Source organism: Pipistrellus hanaki (genome assembly GCF_964339955.1).
Source record: "Pipistrellus hanaki genome assembly, chromosome: 12".
Lineage (NCBI taxonomy): Eukaryota > Metazoa > Chordata > Mammalia > Chiroptera > Vespertilionidae > Pipistrellus > Pipistrellus hanaki.
Window position 1 is genome coordinate 24536236 of NC_140514.1, and position 21824 is coordinate 24558059.

The 21824-nt window shown below is 37.0% G+C and overlaps 1 protein-coding gene across 34 annotated transcripts in view; it reads right to left on the reverse strand.

Annotated features, from left to right (window-relative positions):
• NRXN1 (neurexin 1) overlaps window positions 1-21824 on the reverse strand; it is a 964391-nt gene that overhangs the window by 449016 nt on the left and 493551 nt on the right. For 24 of the 34 annotated variants that reach the window (XM_084900752.1, XM_084900751.1, XM_084900742.1 and 21 more), the window contains one exon: window positions 16870-16989. In XM_084900752.1, coding sequence (XP_084756878.1) covers window positions 16870-16989 — 120 coding nt within the window. Of the gene's footprint in view, window positions 1-16869; window positions 16990-17918; window positions 17946-21824 lie in introns of all 34 variants that reach the window. The other 10 variants (XM_084900739.1, XM_084900737.1, XM_084900736.1 and 7 more) reach the window with 1 other exon arrangement.

The following is a 21824-nucleotide window of genomic DNA, read 5'->3' on the forward strand; positions in this document are numbered from 1 at the left end:
CAATACTACATAGTGGCTACTGTTCTAATACTACGTCAATCATTATCATGTCACACTTTTGTCTTATATCTATCCAGTAAATTTAATTCCTTTCCTCCTTCCTCCCCACCCCAATAGTTAACATAATATAAGTACTTCCTAGCTAGTGAATTGAAAGCTTCCCTCAAAAGGAAAGAAGCTTAATTCTGGAAATACAGGTGGTTTTGTTTTTTTTCTTGTTTTATATTTTTATTGTTCTACAGTAAGTTTTATTTATATAATCATATAGAAATGGTTTAAAACTTGTCAAAAAGTGGAATCTAATTACTTATTTATGGCTAAGCCTAAGTGACTATGCCTTGTCTGCTTAGAGGGAAAATGCCCTACATTTTGAAAAAAAAAAAACAAAACAAAACACACACACACTCAAAACAAATAAAAATGTAATATAATATCAGATATTTCACGGCATACAATTCCTTTATCCTTTCCTTAAATAAGAGTATCTCTTTACTGTTATGCTGCATTTTAGATTTCTATGATAAGGCCTGCAACTGGCCTAAAGAATGAATACTCTTTCAAGTGGATTACATGTTAATAGAGTTATATTCTTATATTTTGTCCCCAAATTAATTAAACTAAATGAAAAGCTTTGTATTTTTTTTTTTTTTCTGATCACAAATTTAGAAAGCAACCTGTCCTGAGCAAAGTCAACTTGAAATCAAATACATATGATTTCAAAAGTGAGCTCTGTGGTATATTCAGAATTTTTTGTTTGTTTGTTTGTTTCTATTTGAAACAATCAGGACCATCAGCTGGTCTTCATTAAAAATGCACTTAGCTAATAATATTCACCTTTGGGAGGTGAGCAGGGAACATTACATAGCTATAGGTATTTCTAAAATTCCCTAAATCTACTATCTATCCTTTTTGTGGCTTTCTCACTTGAAATAAAAAGCTCACCAACAACGAAAATGAGAGCTTCACTAATTTTCACTCACCAATGAAGGTAGAAGCCCCCCATGGGTTATTAAGTCTGAGGGATGTGTGAACAAACATGATAATCAGCAAGGAAAGTGTATCATAAAATATACTGTGTTCATTTATTGTGACAACTGGGGTGTAATTATACTAGGAAATGTGCTGCATTTTAGTCAGTGAAAGTAATAAAATCTGAACGCCAGGAGACCTTTTTCCAGTCTGTGCTATTACACTACTTCTGAAGAGAAGGTGAACAACCTAAAATCATGGGAGGAATGTTGGCTGTTACAGATTAGCGAAGTGGGGGTTTAGTCAGATACTCCTGAAGTCTAATAAATATAGCTTCTCTGTGGTTTCCTCATTACTTGTGAGTATGGAACCAAAGAAAATTTTCCTCCATTCCTGGGTAATTACCATGCCTAAATCTGTGTGGATAACATGCCATTCATCTCCCTTGCTCACCCTCATTAAGGAAATAAAAAAGAAAAAAAAAAAGCCATTGTCTTGGAAGTGCTTCTAACAAGTTGTAAGTAGGGAAGCTGGAGAAATTTTACAGGAAGATAAGGAGACAAAGGGACCCTGGCGATGACAGTGTCACAGGAGGACATGTAGGTGCAGTGATTAAAGCATTCATGGAGGTCACCAGGAAAAGTGAAAGGAACATAAGGAGCATATAATTTCAGACTAGGAAACCCCGGGCTTCCCAGAGTGAACTGCTGTTTGGGAAAGTGTAGCTAATTGAATTTTATGACACCTTTTATGAAAATTAAAATGCATATCTTTTACTACCCTAATAGTTTTATTGCTACTGTGAGAGTTATGCGCGATGATATACCAAAGAAAAAGCATATGCAACAACTCATTGAAGAGCACCAAAGTGGATTACTACGGTTTCCTTTTGTGCTTTGGCAGCCGACAATCACGATCATAATTACAGGATTGGAGCCACCTGCCAACTCAGTGAACAGAACCTCATGGCTCCACATAAAATAGAAGCAATTCTAACATTAAAAAGAAAATGAGTGTTAAATCAGAGAGACCTGCAGGGGCAGCCCAGGGAAAGCTGGGTATTTATTTTTTCCTGAGCACCAAATGACTGACTTTTATATTATCCCATTTACTGGCCCAGAAAGAAGCAGTGTCTGCCAAGACCTTTCTGGTGAAGCTAGACAATCAAGTGAAAATTTGCATCTCTGGTTGCTTGGTGATTTGACAATTCTTATGGGCACAGTAAATCCTCGATTTCAGATTGCATAATTTAATTCTTTATAATGCATTACAGCAGGAAACAAGGACTGGCCTCCCTTTGATAAAACTGTTGCCTTGGCATGTGTTTAGCCTGCTGCACCAACGGGCATGACCAAAAGTCAATGTGATGTAAAAAGAGTGATGTCAGGAAGGTCAGTCTCTACTAAATTTTCAAATCATGAATTCTGGCTTATTAAAGGAGTTAACTTAGACATGAACATGTTAACATTTTGCTCTGAATTCTTCTCAAATTTTGCTTTCTAAGAGAAGTCTTCCCTCTCTTCCTAAAGTCACTCTAGTCATTCCTTTCTCTGCCCTGCTTACACATTTCTATTAGAGCGGAACTTCTCACACTTCAATGTGCACATCTATCACCTGGGATCTTTTTAAATGCAAATTCTGATCCAGTAGGTGTGTAGGGGGTGGGGAGGTTTGTGAGTTTGTATCTCTAATGGACTTGCAGGTGCTACCAGTCCTCAGAACACACTTTGAAAAGCAAAGAATTAAAAGCACTTCTTAAGCTGAAACCGGTTTTGCTCAGTGGATAGAGTGTCGGCCTGCGGACTGAAAGGTCCCAGGTTCGATACCAGTCAAGGGCATGTACATTGGTTGTGGGCACATCCCCGATGGGGGGTGTGCAGGAGGCAGCTGGTCGATGTTTCTTTCTCATCGATGTTTCTAACTCTCTGTCCCTCTCCCTTCCTCTCTGTAAAAAATCAATAAAAAATATATTAAAAAATAAAATAAATAAAATAAAAGTATTTCTTAAATTAGAATGATCTGTCCACATAACAGCCAATTCCTCTCATCCATGAGCTCCCTGAAAGCGAAGGCTGGGGCAGTGCTGCAGTAGATGCCCATGATAGTAGGCTTACAGTTTTGAGGCTTAGTAAGGATCTTACCATATGTGTATCCCCTCCAATTCTCAAAAAATCCTGCAAGATCTGTAATCACGTTCCCATTGGACAATGAAGACATCCAGTCTCAGATGCATTAATTGACTTGGCCTTGACCACAAAGGGCACCATGTGGCAATCAGAATGCTATCTGGATCTGTTTGCCTCCAAATCTGTTATATTGCCACTGTACCCACAGCCTCCTCTTGTTTCTCTGTGCACACAGAGCCTAGGAGAGCACCTGGTGATACAAAGGCATTTGATAGATGTGCTTGCATCTGTGACTGCTTTATCATTAGATTCTCATTTGCTCCTATTATCTCCTTTGTGTGGATGCCCTCCCTGCTTCTATCCACCGAATTAACGTTCAACTTACTCCCATCACGTCCACTTAGCCAGTCCCCTCTGCCGGTCTTGTCCTCTTTCTGAATTCACATAAAGCAATTGTGTGCACCCCACCATCAGCACTTAAACGGCTAGATACCTTATTAACAATATCTTTGGCTCACTCTGCAATTATTTATTGAGTCCTGACCTACTAAGCACCAGGCTGTGGTAAGCATCCTATATAATAAAAGGCAAATATGCAAATCAACCGAACAGTGGAACGACTGGTTGCTGTGATGCACACTGACCACCAGGGGGCAGATGCTCAACGCAGGAGCTGCCCCCCCTGGTGGTCAGTGTGCTCTCACAGGGGGAGCAACGCTCAGCCAGAAGCCTGGTTCGTGGCTGGTGAGAGCACAGTGACAGTGGCGGTAGCCTCTCCTGCCTCCACAGCAGTTGTACATCCCCTGAGTGCTCCCAGACTGTGAGAGGGCACAGGCCTGGCTGAGGGCCCCTTCCATGAATTTCATGCACTGAGCATCTAGTATGTAATAATAGGTCAGGAGACAACATGGACAAAACTACTGCTTCCCTATGTCTTGGGAACCATTCCCCCAACTAAAATGAGGCAAGAACCCATTCATTTCACTTTCCATAGTCCTCACAGTGTTATGTACATAGTATTCACAATTAATAATAGTCTCATTTGAATAATTTATCATACAAAATGTCCCTAATGCACAGGAAAGTCTTAAGCACCAGCCCTTCCCATTTTTCCACAAGTGATCTTAGAAGGTTGAATGACATGTTCTTACTGTTTCTCATTTCCCACCAGCAGTGTTTTAGGCCAGAAGCAGAGGTCACAGAGAATCCTATACAGTTACAAGTGTCATCCGGAGAGAGAGAATTCTCTCAAATTAAATCATAGTTTTCCAGGCAAAAGAGAAAGACCTAAAATTGCAACTACAGGTGTAATAGGGAACTTCAGGAAGTGTTAATTTCACTGCCAAGATGATCCTTCTCCCCTTACACACCAGAACTATAGACCAGAAACCTGCTAATTAGAAAAAATATATCATGCTTATCATCTCATGAAATTCTTTTCAACAACATCTCAAATTTGCAGTATGTTAGAGAAACTTGTATTCCCTGGGTATTTCAAAATGTTCCATATTTGGCATCATAAAAAGCATCAATTTTCAAAGTCTGTACATTCCCTGAAGGTATACAGAGTCTGTCTTTCTGGAAGATGTAGCCTTCATAAAGTTCCAATAGATGTGTTGGTTACATGCATTCATATGTATTAGTATTGAATGCAGGCCTATCGATGAGTGATTTGAAAGGGGAAGTATATTTGTTCTCTATCAGTTCATGCTCATCATTACAATTTCTTATATTAAAGAAATCTAAACATATTAGTTCATCTTGTGTTATGTTCTAAAATTCTTAAAGGGGAAGTAAAGGATGCATAGGAATCCTCTCAATTTGACTGTTTTATTCAATTTTGAGAGACTGCATAATGCAATCTGCAGACCATGAAATTTTAAGTTAGACAAGCCTGAATTCTTATCATGTTAACATGGGAATACTTCTTCAGCTCATATGCACCTTTTGTAAAATAGATGTCAGATTTTTTATGCAAGGATGAGAAGAAATTATTTTAATTAAAAAAAACAGAATATAGTATATGTTTAATTAGTAGTTGTATTCTTGACCATGTTAAAAATTATACTCCATTCATTACTGGTTTTTGTTTGTTTAAAATATATTTTATTAATTTTTACAGAGAGAAAGGGAGAGGGATAGAGTTAGAAGCATCAAAGAGAGAGAAACATTGATTGGCTGCCTCATGCACACTCCCTACTGGATATGTGCCCACAACCAAGGTACATGCTCCTGACCAGAATTGAACCTGGGACCCTTGAGTCCACAGGCTGATGCTCTATCTACTGAACCAAACCAGCTAGGGTACTGGTTTTGTTTTTTAAATCACCAAAATGCATTTATTCAAGTACCAAAAATAATTACATTTAGCATTTAATTCAGCAAGTATACACACATGAGCCCAGGCACCGGCAAAAATTTCAGCTTAAAACAGATTTGGTATAAATAAATATCTGAAAGGAGCTATAAATAAATAGCTATACAAACATGAAAGAAACAAATAGCTGAAGCCTTTGCCTTGTGTTTCAGGATTAATTCAAAGTTTTCTCTCTCAAAACAGGAGGACATCCCATTAATCAGATTTCCTTTTCCAAGTTCTTCCTTTTTATGGGCCTTGGCAGGAAAGGTCTTTGGCTAAAATATAGTTTAAGATTAGTGTAGTGTGACTGAGCTATAGGCTGCATTCTAGAAGAGCCTTAAACATGAGTAAAAATAGGTTTGAGGGTTGAGGGAAAAGGAGAGAAAGAACACAGTGACAATGACTCTCAGGCTCTCTGAGCTATAGGGGTCTTAAACATGAAGCAAACCAAGTCTTTCATTTTATAACTAGTGCCCCAGTGCATGGATTCATGCACATCAAAAGGAAATTAACTAGAAGGTGGCTGGTGGGGTGGGGACTGGGTGAGAAAGCTGGACACGCCCTGGAGCCAACCTCCCACAGTCCCTCCCTGGCATCTGCAAAGTGAAAGCGAGGTCCCTCCAGCAGGTGGGGTTTGTCGCCTGGCCTGTGGGGATCGGGCCCAAACCAAGGGATCCCGATGTGCGAGAGGACACTCTTGCAAAGTTGCTGTCATACAGGGTGTGGACCACAAATACAAGTGTGCAATAAACCAGATTCAGGCCCACAGTGCCCCAGCAACAACATAACCCAAAGCCGAAGGTAGAATTGTATGACTGCCCAAGGAATGGAGCTCCCTCCTCTCTGATTCCAGGGTGCGTCACCCAAGAACCACTGTTGCCAAGTCATGACAGCTCCTGCATTGAGCGTCTTCCCCCTGGTGGTCAGTGCACGTCACAGCAACCAGTTGGATGGTCAGACACTTAGCATATTACCCTTTTATGTATATAGATGAGGAAACTGAGGCCCACAAAACTCAAGCCACTTGCTCAAGGTGAATACTAATATTCTGGCAAAAGAATTGTCACATATGGATCATCTTATGTTAGTAAGACAAATAAATATAAAGGTTTTATTAGACGTGGGATATTTACTCATGAACAGGGGATTGTATCTGAGGAATTCCTAGTGAATAGGGATCACATTTATTTAGCAAGTGGTATAAGTAGATAAAGATGTAAAATGTTTAAAGACCCGTGGTTAGCAACTGCAGCTGGTGAGCCACATGCGGCTCTTTGGCCCCTTGAGTATGGCTTTTCCACAAAATACCACAGCCTGGGTGAGTCAATTTTGAAGAAGGTTAGAAGAAGTTTAAGTTAAAAAAATTTGGCTCTCAAAAGAAATTTCAATCATTGTACTATTGATATTTGGCTCTGTGGACTAATGAGTTTGCTGGCCACTGTCATAGATAATGAAAAACGATGCCATGTTAAGAACATACTGTCTCATATGAATGGCATTTTCACAGTGCTTCAGTTGACTTGAGTATCTTCTAGATTAAAATTCATTTGCAGATGCAATACGTTATTTCCTAACCTACAGCAATTATCAGAGTTATTGCAAAGAACCCCAAAGAATAAGAACAGAGGGATAGGCATTCGGAATTATTCACTTTCCTCATATTGCAGCAGTCATTTTGCCTTGAACTAGATTTTTCACAGCATGAATAGTGTGAATGGGAACTTTTCAAACATTCTCATGACTGCCAGCCAACGAGGAGGCTGATAATCAAAATGAAAATGTGTGTTATTCTTTCAAATCACCACGTTAAGACACATCCAAGATTGTATCAAACTGTCTCATAAATTTAATCATACTCTCTTAGAAAAATTCTTTAGGAAGAATGTCAATTTTTGCTATCTGGAGAGCAGAGAATTAAGAAGATGATGTTAGAGATCATCTAATCTAACAGTTCCCAATCTCAGGTGAGTATCAAGATAATCTAGAGTAGGGGTGTCGAACTCAATCAGAGAAGGGGCCAAAATCTAAAATCCAGCCTAAATTGCGGGCCGAATGGTTTACTGAACAGCCATAAACTGACAATGTCATAAACTGACAGCGGAGTGCAGTGATGACAGCGCGGTGCAGGCCACATTGCAAGGCCTGGCGGGCTGGATTTGGCCCACGGGCCTTGTGTTTGACACATGTGATCTAGAGGCTCTTGGAATACAAGTTTCTGGGTCCTATCCATCAGTTGCTAACTCAGGAGGCTCTGGAATGTAAGAATATGCATTTCTAACAATTCTGCAGATTGTTTTGGTACTATTGGTCCAAAAATCATATTTTGGAATCATTGATTTACACCAGCCCCTTTATTGTACTACCTCTTTAAACACACACACACACACACACACACACACACACACACTCTTATTGATTTCAGAGGGTAAGGGAATGGGAGAGAGATAGAAACATCAATAATGAGAGAGAATCATTGATCAGCTGCCTCTTGCATGCCCCACACTGGGGATTGAGCCTGCAACCTGGGCATATGCCTTGACTGGGAATGGAACTGTGACCTCCAATTTCATAGGTCAAAACTCAACCACTGAGCCAATCAGATGGGCTTTTAAAAAACTTTAGACTAATTCTAATGTTCTTAGAATTTACATTTTAAGCTTTTTTTCTCAACTCCTCCAACAACCAAGCAAGTTCTATTTCTGATGCTGTCACTGTGGACTTGGCAGACTGATTGTGGTTTAGGAGGATTGGAATGTAGTAAATATTCATCATCCTATTCAGTTGATATTAGGCAAATCCTCCTATAATACTGAACCAGAGCAATTAGTCTAAGTGAGCCTTTTGCACTTGGCATTTATATATGCAACTGAACCATCTTCATCGTATTTTCTATGGAAAGGAAAAACACCAAAGATTATTACTAATTCCACTTATATGAGATCAATCTGGCTCTACCAGAGCTGTTGCAAAGGTGACATTTAGAGAGTTGGTCAAGAATATGTTATTACAAGTGATGAGTTGTTATAAGCGAAATTGCAAGAAAGCTTATGTTAGTGCTAGAAAAATACCCCAGCATTAATAAAGCTTAGAAAAAAAAAATCAAATAAGCAGTGAAGCATCTCATAATAATGTCATTATTCCTGCAGGTATCAGCTAATTAATGAGAAAAAAAGTAAATTAAACAAAAACAGTCATCTTGAAATGACTTAAGGTCCCAGAATTTGTTAAATTTAATGAGTTAATATACAAAGCAGGATTTCAGTAGGATTGGAAGAAAATAGAAAGTGATGCTTCTAATTCCTCTGCCCATGGTATGTGTGCACGCACATACACATACTCACCCACATGCCCCCAGACACACACACATCTGTACTCACAGCACTCGGTTTCTAACTACATGAGATTAATTCCACAAGGGTCCTCACTATCAGGAATAAAGACAATAAAAATGTATTTACAGTAATGTGACAAAACATAACACATTACCCCTACCAGTGGTTATATAACATGTGGATATTTTCTTAATAGAACTATAGAGGCACATGCATCAGTTAGCTTGTAAATTATGAACTGGATAATTAGAATGTGTGTGTCAGTGTAGGTTCGCCAATGTAACAAATGTACCACTCTGGTGAGAGATGTCGATAGTGGGGGAGGCGATGCATGTGTGGGGACAGGGGACATATGGAAAATCTCCGTACCTTCCTTTTAATGTGCTGTGAACCTAAAGCTGATCTAAAAATATATAGTCTTAAGAAAAAACCAATCTTAAAATATTACTGAGCATTTAATATGTGCTAGACACTGTGAGAAATAATACCAACAAATAGAATGGAATGGAAAATATAGTCACACATAAAAAGACACCTGTCAGACAGTAAATGTTTGGAGATTTAGAAGCAAAGAAATCACCCAGGAACCGAGGGTTATTCTGCCCTGAGTGAATTACTTTGAGCTGGGTCATGCCCATGGGCTGAATTTTCTTAGGCAGAGTGGAAGGCAGAGAGAGGTGGACAACCTGGAGGAGGGAATTGTTGAGCAGAGATGAAGGCAGAGAGAGCATTCAGTGACTACACCAGTGACTCTCTGTCCATGTCTGGATCAAAGAGTTGATGCCTGAGCATATGGGAAATAAAGCATATTGTGGAGTTATGTTTGTTGGGAAAGATTGTGGAGAGTCTTAAATATGGAATGAAAGAATTCAGAGATGCAAGGGAAATAAATGTCAACCGAACCTACTGACAACACTAGGAAAGAAAATATTGGGGTCTGGGAGAGAAGATTTTCCCGGTGACCTTAAAACCATGAATATGAGCTGGTACCGCAGAGCTACTCCATTTGGGTTTACACCACTATAACTTTCAAGGACTCAGCTAAAAAATAAAAAGTATAGTTGTGGCCATCATACAGCTTGTAGACACTGAATTCCAGAAGAGAGGTCGCATTCGCAACTCAGGCACCATCCTCTCAAACGGCACCCCATAGATCAATTTTAGTTTGAGGAGATTTCATTTTAAGAACCTTAGTTTTTTATCTTTGGCACTTCAACAACACTGAAAATGTTTCCAGGTTTTGATTTACAGAAATATTATCACTGTCAATAAAAGGAATGTGCCTGGCACACTAAAATCCAATTTAATTACTTCCGTGACATCTCCTGTGGCTGAAAGGAGTGGTAGTTTAACACTTTTCCTCTTTTTAATTTAGTAAAATGAAGCACTTGCCCTGATTGAAAAAAACAGTTTTATAACTGATGTCATGGAAGTTGGACCCCCAGTGTCAGCAACATGGTCTTATTGGGAGGACAGTGATTACATGAATCTGGATCCTCAGTCCAGATTGCACAAAGACTGGCAGGTGAGAGACCCTCAAGGATTTGACATGGGATCTGGCTGGGATATTTATGTATCGTGTCATGACCTGGAGATGCTTTGCAAACATAGCCAAAGGCCTGCTTTGAACCAGCACCATTCCTGTATTAGCATGGCCCCTCACTGCTGGAATCCAGATGAGTTTTTGAAAGCTTCTCAACAGGCGATGCCAAGCACCAAAACACACACTCACCCATGCGAGTGAAGAAACCTAAATACTTTTATATTCTTTATGTACCACTACATATTCCATCTGTGTCTCTCCCTAAAGGGTCATATGTTATAAATTTATAAGAATCATGCACACCTACACGAACACAGTCCCCACTGTCTCTGTGACATGCAGCCCCCTCCTTGTTCGCGACCCACTTTTTTTTTTTTTTTTTTTAACATCTTTCTATGTCAGCTCATCCTTTTAAGAAACTTGTTTCATTCCGAAATCATTTCAGGTTAAGAAATGCCTTTGAACCTTCCTATCTCAACAAATCCCGGGGAGATTAAGCCACAGGCTCCATAGGCCATTTTCTGAGATGTGTGAGATTTTAGATGATTAGGGTCATTAAAATCATACACTCCATATTACTCAGAGCCCACAGCTCACCCTTGCACTTTATGCTGCTACTCGAATGCTACCAGAGAAATAAGCTGCCAAGGAGATCATAATTCCTCCCTGTAAGAGAACCCGACACTTTTTAATTGCTACAGTAAATTTTGTTAAAGACTCAGAATCCTTTATTCAGGGAAGGGAGAAGAATCACTGGGCAAGGTGCATTTTCTTCACAACAATTTTTTTTCTTTATGAACAGAATTATTTCTAATGCAAGCACAACATTATTTTTACCATGACTTTTTTCTGGACTCTGCACATTTCTCCAAAGCTTCCTTTCCCTTCCCTATACCCTTACTATTAATCTCATAGCAATTTTTAATCATCTGGCTTGATACACTGTCTGTGTATTCCAAAAACCTTCAAAGACCACACTGCTAACCTCTCCATGTTTCCCCCTTTCTACATTAACATGGTAGAGAGAGAAAACTGAGAGGTAATCAACATAATGAAACACTTGGTACACATTCATTGGTCACACAATTCTGAATCTTAGCAGCTCATCTCCCCTAAGATCTATTGTGAATCTGACTCAAGCAAGAGAACCTTGGGAAATATATCTGCCTAATTTCATCATGAAATATTAAATTATTGTTTTTGAGCAACCTAGGCTGTCATAGAAAAATCACAGAAAATTCCCATCTCTCTTTCATAATCAGTATGACTTTTTAAGAGAACTGGAAGTTAATGACAGCCGCCTTAGACAGCCATAAATTTTTCACTCATTTTTAGACATGGCAACAGAGCAGTTGAGGGGTAGAGCATGTTTCATGCAACCTACAGGTTAAAATTAAATATAAGAATCAAGAGACAGATGAGGATGGGGAAAAGATCCACAATGCTAACGTCTGGGAACTTTGTAGCAGGTGGAATCAACAACACTGAAAATGAATCTATCCCTTTGTGAGAAAAATTGTGGCTGCAAATAAGAACATAGGCTTGGAATTAGGTAGACTTACATTCAAAACCACTCTGTGCCAAATCACTAGCCATTTCAGCTCTATGAAGTTATATAAATAATTCATGCCTCACCATTCTCACTTGTAAATTGAAAATAATATTTTTGAAGTCTAAGTAAGATATATAATATATAAATAATATGCACATAGTACCTGTTAATTATGTGATTAGCATTAAAACATGGTGTTATTTGCATAAAAATAATTTGTAGTTCTTATGCACTAGCTGGGCATATCCACAGCAACAAAGTTATATTTCTTCTTTAAAAAAAAACCACACAAAACTTGATCTCATTCCATACAGTTCGGGAATTGACATGTTACTCTCTTTACATATCTTCTTGATTGGTAAATGGCTAATAACTTATATATTGTTTAAACTTATCTAGTCATACAGGATTCTGAGAATTCACCATGATTAATCTTCACTTTGTTCACAAGAGCTCCCAGTAAATCAATTCTGGAGAAATAAAACCCACTTAAAAAGTAAAAGCAACCTGCAGAAACCGGTTTGGCTCAATGGATAGAGCGTCGGCTTGGGGACTGAAGGGTCCCGGGTTCGATTTCGGTCAAGGGCATGTACCTTGGTTGCGGGCATATCCCCAGGAGGGGGTGTGCAAGAGGCAGCTGATCGATGACTCTCTCTCATCGATGTTTCTAACTCTCTATCTCTCTCCCTTCCTCTCTGTAAAAAATCAATAAAATATATATTTTTTAAAAAGTAAAAGCAACCCTAAAAGCCTCAAGTTTCAACAATTTGCACCACAGATTCAGGCATTCTCCCCTCCCATACCCCTGCACCTCCGCCCCTTATGGTAACAGACACTGTTGAAGCTGAACTATAATTTGGCACACAACATTTCTATACTGATGTAATGTGACAATGTTATTATGTTTGCTATTTTCCATATAATCATAGCCATATTCATCTTCCCCAACCTGATATTAATTAATATAGTTGCATCTATTCTGGACCAATGGGTAAAAGCAGAAAAGGATTATTGGAGCATAATGGTTTGATAATGATGGTGAGGAGTGTATGTGTGTATAGCGCGTGCATGCATGCCCACATGCTCACACAAGCATGTATAAGTGATAGGTAGACTTTATATAAGGAATGTAAACTCTCATACCTGGCACACAGCAAGCACTCAATAAGTGACAACATCCAGAAGTAAGTTCACAAATAGCTGTAATATGTAGAAAGTACAAAAACAGTTTCTCTTTTAAAAGAGAGAAAGGTAATGCTCAGCTCCATAGACCAGCAAAGCTTCCAATTTAAGTAGAGACTGAAAATGAAGATATAATCCTTTAAGCAGATAGAGTGAAAGGAATGTATTCCAGGTAGAATGAGTGCATCCTCCAAGAGAAGAAGTGAGCACAAGAAATGGGAAGGAGAATGGGAAAGTGTCATGTTGTTCAAAAAGCCACAGGTAAGATAATTGACAGTGACATGTCTCATGGACAAGGTTATACAATAAAGAAAGATGAAAATGAAAGCTGGAGTCAGACCATGGAGGTTCATGAATTCTGAACTGATGAATTTTGGAGAGTGTTGTTGGTCACTGAGGTGTACTAGAAATCCTTATACTAGTATAAGATTCATTCACCTAGTCTACTTTGATTTTGTGAACTACTATGATCTTAGTAGTTACATGCAACACAATATGCAAAACACTGAGCTTATGAGCCGAAAAGATAAAGAATATTGTCTCTGAAAGAAGCACATAGTCTTACAGGGAGATAAGACCAAACATAAATAACTATAAGGTAGAAAGTGATGGCTGATAAAACAGCATTAACAAAAACACATGGAATTCAGAGGAAGAATATATTGTCTCTAGTCAGGAGAACCAGGAAGAGTGGATTATATGTCAAGTAGGGAGAGAACAGGAAGAAAGAGCTAGTATGGAGGTATGGATTGAACTGGAGGAAGAAGGAATAAGAAGTGAAAAACTTGGCTCAGTGGATAGAGCGTCGGCCTGTGGACTGAAAGGTCCCGGGTTTGATTCCAGTCAAGGGCATGTACCTTGGTTGCAGACACATCCCCAGTAGGGGGTGTGCAAGAGGCAGCTGATCGATGATTCTCTCTCATAGGTGTTTCTAACTCTCTATCCCTCTTTCTTCCTCTCTGTAAAAAATCAATAAAATATATTTTAAAAAAAAGAAGTGAAAAACTCAAACTACAGATTACTACAATAACCAGAAAAAATAATATTGGGTACCTAAACTATGGCATCAATATGAAAGAATTGAGAAATTCAATACACTACACTCACACTTGTGCACAGACCCATGCACACTCACAATTGTTTTTGTCAACAAGTAGGTCATTAAGATGGCAATTTCCCTGGAAAGAAAGGATTTCACAAACAGTTTTCTTTAGAGGTAGGTTTTTCCATCATTTGCCTAAATGCCTCTTTTTTTTTTTTGAAAGATTCCTTTAAGTTCATTAATTAGTATGATTTATCCAAGCTTACACTTACAAGCTACAAAGTATCCCTATCTTCCCATTGTAAATTATATCTCCAAGCTAACAAATAAATTGTTCTATTTATTCTTACAACTCTATGGAACTTATTAGAGAGATGACATTTACATCTATTGGGGAATGTGGGGGGAGCAGATCTCTTTTACAATGTGGCGTATTTTTGTTCTTTCCTCTTTTGAAAAATTTTATGTCTATTTTCCTTTTTTGTTTGTTTTCTATGCAGTTGAAGGCTGCAGTCACAGAATTTATGAATAAATACCTAAGTTGATTTTTTAAGTCAATCTCTGTACAGAAAAAGTTTCTAAAATTCCAGGAATCACACTAATTCTACTTGTGCAACTTATAGAGAAACAGAACGAGAGAAAATGCTGATTTTGATAAATTTAAAACGTGAAGAAAATGTGTCATGCTACTTTTAGTGCCATATTATCCACACATCCTTAAGTTTATAGTTACTACTGTACTTTCTACAAATCACAGTTGATACAAAAATAAGATTTGCTTTTAAATATTGATTTGTACCTCCATATCCTCACTACCAAAACTCCCAAGTACAAACCAAGAAACTTTCACATTTCCAGAAAACCCACTAAGAGGTAATGATTTAATCAAAATGCATGTATTCTGAGAACCCTCCAAGTAATTTTCATGCTGATTTGTGCACAAGGCATATCAGGAGACACAGTTATTGGATGACATTTACCTTATTTACAAGAAAATAACAAATAGTATTATCATTGTCATCACCACTACTATCACCCAGAGCTGCAGTCAAATAATTTTCTGTAAAAATGATTTGATGACAGCATGATACTTAAAGTAGGATCTTGATGTTCCTTTGGGAAATGTTTAGCAAATAGATACAGAAAATTATATTATTCCTACTTAACGGGTATATGAGAATACACAATCTGGCCCAACCAAATGGTAACTGTTTTATAAAACATATAAACTAGATTAAGCAAAGGTTGGCAATGAAAGTTCTTTAGCAATTTTCATGTACAAAACTCTCTCAGATGTGATCACAAACCTATCAGGATCAAACAAGCTTAAAACTTTGCCATAATAAAAGCATAACAAATTATTAGTCTTCTGGTTGTCCTTCAGCATAAGTTTATGTTATTTTCTATGGAAGTTACTATTCTGTGTACATATATACATATATTTATTAAAATCACCTATAAATGATTTGCTTTGCTTTATGTACATGTAAGTATTTACAGAATCTTATGTAAGGTTATTCACATAACTCCAAATGAGGTGTGATTTGAATTGTAGAAATACAGTGTTTGCAAATGTGTGAAAATTTATTTATAATTCTATGAAAGTTGTCACCAGTTGAATGGAGACTAAATATTTAACCATCTATGGTGGTGTGATCTTTACAAGTATCTTCTAGGTACTATTTTACTTTTCATTAATTGTTGTTATACCTGCATTCGATATTTTGGATAAGAAACTTGGAGATGGTGAATTGTACACTATTGCTAGGCAACAACTCAGTTCAATGAAATATTATAGTTTGACCTCATTTTCAATAATGTCATACATATTATCTATGGACATAAAGACAGTCTCTAGTAGGAAAAGGTCAAAATGAACATAGTCTTAATTCCATTCTCAAGTCCAGCCTTCACCTACTCCATCATACTAGAGCTTTCCTTAAATATGGTAGCATTTACAAACATAAAGCAGGTACCTTATTTTACAACTAGGAAGCTTTGTCTCAAATATTTTCCCAGTACAGAAATGCAATGTTTTGTAGGAAATGCTTTTATCGTTTTGGTGAAATGCTATAAAGCATGATCTATTTTAACACTTAGAAACAGAACATCATTCTCTGTCTCAGTTAATTCAGTCCTAAAATCCTCACTGCAATCACACAGCTTAGACACTACCAGATATCCCAGGATACAAGGTGAAAACTGTGTTTCTTTGTCATGCTTCTATTGTTAGACGAAAGAGGGGGAAACCCACACGTGGCTAAGATATAAGGGAGAGTACTTCAAGGACAAAGTTTAAACACATTTTTAAAGTAAAAGGTAGTTAATAGGCTTGAATACAATAGGGAGTGGGAAAACCATAATGAGAACTGTCACCATGTACTAACATGACAGCCCTCAAGATGTAACCTTACAAAATTAAACATTACTTTATATAAAGCAATATGAAGTCTCTTTCAGAAAACCAGAGTGAATTGTCACATACAGGACATAAAAACATTATCTTCAACGAGGCGACCATTAGCAATTCAAAACGATGGACAACAGTGGAAAACCAAAGAATCACCATCATCAGCCTAACAGGTAGCTCATAGCATCCTTGATTAAGACTTTAGTATTTAAGTACTTCTTTTCTGTAGAAACAACTGCTTCGCCTGCGTAGGACTGTGTAACTTAAAGACATTATGAAGAGTCCCCATTTGAGAGCCCAGACATCAAACTGTAACAAAGATGAGGATCAGTCCGCGCGTGGATGGGTACTTACGGTCATTGCAGAGCGGGCCACTGAAGGAGGTCATGCTGCAGTCACAGCTGAAGCCATCCCACTGCTGCAGGCACACGCCTTGATTGGAACACGAGTCCTCTTGGCAGGTTGTGCTGGGCCCTGTAACACGATCCAAAAGAAACTTGGTTTCCTACTTAAAAATCCCAAAGTGCTTTCTACACGAGCTAGGTCACATAGAGTAGTTGCCAACACCTCAACGCATAGGACCAAACTAGTTTTGAAAGTTCTAGTTCACACACCTGAATTAGAAACAGAGAAGCTGTAATATGAATGTTTTCTGAAGTTTCTGAAGTTTCAAGTGCAGGACAAAAATACATTATAATAGGAAATGAAACCAACAAATAGTAAAAGCAAGCACAAAGCTTCCTGCATGATTTATGCATCATCTACAATCCTCTATCGATGGTCTATCCCCATTTGAATTTCAGGAAAAAATGCATGGATCTCCTTAACTTTTCACCAATGAATAGAGACACCATGAAAAAAATAGAGATTATAACTTCATGAAATTGAGAGAAGATTGGCAAAATAACTGAAGAGAGATATGCAAAAATGTCCTAGGTCTTCTATAAGTTTCCCTGCACAAACCATGGATAAAGTTATGATTGTTGGGTGTTTCAAATAGGTATGTTGGCAAGTATCAATTCACATGCTTTGACAATTTCATGCAATTAAACTTAAAATGAATTAACTCTGTATAAATGACATGCCCCATTTTAACATACAAGTAAAAAGAATTCTATTCTATTTCTAAAGACTCAGAACTAGAACACTGAAAAACAAAGAACTAAAAGAAGGATGAAAAAAGCACTAGAGGTAACCACTATACAAACATAGTCAAGACTGAAAGCCTTTATGCAAACTAGGCTACAGAATGAGGTTTCTTGCACCGTGTGCAAAAAAGGAGAAAAATTAAATCTGAACCCAATAAACAGTTACTGCAAAAATGTTTTAAAAAATGTTATTTGGTGGTTTCCACTCTGTATTATGGGGTTTCAGTCTTGCTTTGTACACACAGGGCTATCTACCTTGCAAGTCAGCTTTCATCAATGCAACTTTGTCAGCAAAATAAAAAAAAAGCAAAATATATTAAATGTTAGTAAGCAATACTGAAATGGGGCAAACACAGGAGAATGCTCAGATTCAGAAAGCATGCTGCTGTAAAGGGGGAGAGAAATGCTATGTAAAGCAAATAAATTCATACGAACAGCCATAAATCTTAAGCCAAAAATAAGCAGCAATTCATTAGAGTTTTACTATATATATATATATGTGTGTGTGTGTGCATATATAAAAATATTAATGACATGAAATGAAGGCAAGTTAAAAAGGCTTCTGTATTTTTTCCTCTCTTTGATAGATATGAGCACTTTACCGAAGTGACTAACGGCATTGTAGAACCCAATACTAAGACCTAACTTAGGGAAGGTTGAAAATGAAATACTAGCCAATGAAATAACTTTAGAATAAAATTTAAGGTATTCTGTAGTAAACCCAATTATATAGGTTTTATGAAAATGTCAAAATAGACACCAGTAATTGGGGTAACTGCTTTAGTGAGTGAGAATTATATAAAATTAGCCTTTATATAAGTTCATGTTTTTGTAAAATGTCCATTTAAACATGATCCTTACAATCAGATTTCTATTATGGTTTTCTTAAAGGTATTATTCATAGAAAGTTATTAAATTTAGCCTAACCTACGTGAATTTTCACAACCATAATATTGTATATAATAACAATAATTTTTGGCATAGTAGTAATAATAGTTACTATTAATAACAGTTGTTATTAATAATTAAAATAATCTCACAGGTCTGGGAGACTGAATAGCTGTAATAGTTTTTCTCAATTATTGCATCAAATAACCAAGAACCACTGTATTAGTTTTTATTGTTCTTCTAATCTAACCAGTGAGAGGTAACTGGTCTGATTATCTTTATCTCATGGTAGTAGAGACAGAAAATGGTGTTTGATTAAAAAACAAAACAAAAAACTCTTAAAGCAATAGTCCTTAGCCCATTCCTTCCTGGGATAAGCATCAGGTCATCCAGTGGTGCAAGCCTGTGGCTGTTTGATCAAGAGATAGATGCTCCCTTGCAGAAAAGAGCAGGAGCAAACACTGATGAAGGGCCAGATTTTCATTTTTGCAATAATGATCAGAAATACAGTTACACAATGATGCCAAATTCTAAAACTGGTAAAACTGCAGCCTTAAAGAGTAATATCCTCATATTGTGGAGCAGCAACTCAGGGTACCTGCCAAAATTTATGTGGGCATAAAGACAGTTGTGATAATGAGAAAAAAAAAGTCATCTCAAGCAATAGAATTCAAAGTGTGGTTCTCAGACCAATAGCGTGCTTTATTACTTTTTTTTCCCATTATCACAACAGTCTTTTTATATTCCGGTATTACAAGAGAATGCATGCCTGTGCCTGACAAGATACATTTTTCAAAATACTCACTTTCTAGAACAATATTTAAACATTGGCAGGCATCTGGGCTGCAATTTATTTTTCCCTTTAGTTATATCATGTCCCTTTATTTTTATCACACACAAAAATTAGAAGCCAGCCACAAGGACATTTGTTTTTAGTGGTTAGAAGGATATGTCTGAAAAGGAAAGGGAAGGTAAAACTACGGATCTCTGGAAACCAAAGAGACAACAGCTAAAAGTCGTTAGATGTCTAGTCTTTAAAGGAAGGTAAACTTGGGTTCAAAGCTTCTATCATGCACTCAGAAAGGTCACCTCCCATCTCTGAGGCTTGACCTACTTATCTAAAAAAGTGTGAAATACCTAGTTTATATAGTTTTGAGTAAATAAAATAGCCTATGTGAACTTAATGTCACCCATGCTCAATGATAGCTTTAATAATTATTTCTGTCACTTAAAAATGTGTTTTGGGACTGAATGTTAGGAGTCTATGCAAAGAGTATCTAACTTTAAAAAAATCACTAACTTCATGAATGAAAGTTAACTGGACTCAATACTGAGCTGAACTGAGCTTGCTTACCAGTCCATGTTTCCTTTTATGTAAACAGGGCAATGTCATCTCAAGCAAAATAATTCAAAGTGTGGTTCTCAGACCAATAACATCAGCTTCATTTAGGACCTTGTTGTCAATGTTAATCCTTGGGCCATTTCTGAGGTCACACATCTAGACCTACTGAATTAGAACCCCTGGGGGTAGTGTCCAGTAATTGGGTTTTAACAATTATATGGGCATTTCTGACACTGGCTAAAGTTGGAGAAAGATTCATCCTCAAGGAATCTGCAAGCTCCTTCCCCTAGCTAATATGTGGTATAAACTAAGATTAGTTAGAAATGAAAAACAGCAAGTGAATATTTAGGAAAGTCCAAGAACTTCTTACGTAAAAGGGGCTTAGAGATTTGTAGATCCTTTTGGGTAGGAATGATGAAAAATACTGAAAAGATATTTGGTTATGTCAAATTTGTACTATTGCTATTAATATGAAAGTGAATCCAATGTGATTTGGACTCAAAATTCTTGAGACAATATCTAGAGAGAATTTATGGAGTACTTAGAACATGATCACAAATCCTAAAAGCATGAAATTATACCTATGACAGGTACATCTGAGATTCCTTCAAAACATATAGGATAGAAATAATCATAAATTAAAAGTTGTTAATATTGATGTTGGAATTAAGAAATGAGGAAAATGTCAAGGCAGAAAGGCAGGGATAAGGTAACATTCCAAGAAAACAAAAAAAGAAAATGAGGTAAAAGAGGATGAAAATTATTAAACCTCAGATAATAAAGCATCCTACATAAGGTAAGGAAGGAATCGTTGTTATCATTTACTGAAAGAAGTTTATGGTTTTCCAAGAGGAACTAAAATTCAGTCACCTTAACTAACTTGCCCACTAGATTATTTTGGAAAATGACATGAAATATCATTTCTGCTAATATTCTTTCTCAATACACCTTTCTCTCATACCATGTGCCAGTGGTGGGAGATCATGTGTGTTTGTGGTTCTCTATCTGATGTGTGTTTAGTTGTAAATGTATCTATCTTCTCTTACCATTTTTTTACAGGTGAGATATCACTTATCAAGCAACTGGTATTTTCAAATATTTTTGAAAAATAATATTTGCAGAATAGTTTGTAGTACTTTTTTTAAATGTACTTATTCTCATGAATTAGATCACATCCAAGTATTCAAGTTGTATCTCATATTCTTGTATCTATTCACTATAAGGGAGCTATTCACTTAACAACTTTGTTTGCTTTGCTAAACTAGTAAAGGAGAAAACACAAGTTTCCCTCTGTTTTACAGAATGTGTTATTCCAAGCTTTGAAAGAAAAAAAACAAATTTGGTGATAGCATTAAAAATGATTTTGACAGAGACATCTATTAAATAGCCTAATCTTCCAGCAGGCTTAATATACAGTTTGAATTTTACCTGACTTTTCGGGGAAATATATGTTGCCAAGAGAAAAAATATATATATATTCTCAAATTTTAAAACATTCCTGTGTACTTAGGTAGTTGATAAGTCTACTGGCATTATTTGGGCTGAGAGGAAATGATTCATAACCTCCCAGGGGAAAGGAATTCACATTTCTCTCTGCTTCTCTCATGGAAAATTTCTTTATGAATTTAAAGTTTCAAAATGGCCCAAACTGTGTTCAACATTAAAGGAAAAGTAGCAACACATTCAGAACCACAAAATTCAATATGATGTGATTAAAGTACATTTATGGAGGGAGAATTGCCTCAAGTAATCTGAGGTGTTGAAGTAAAAATTATCTAAAATGGAAGTAGCAATCAAAAAGTACTCCTAAAGATCTTAGTCTGATAGAAAGCACAAAAGAACAGAAAATACTTGAACACATTTCAGAAGAATGGAATATTGGTCTTGAGCAATAGGAGAAACCAATTTTTGCTAAAACAAACTGATAATAT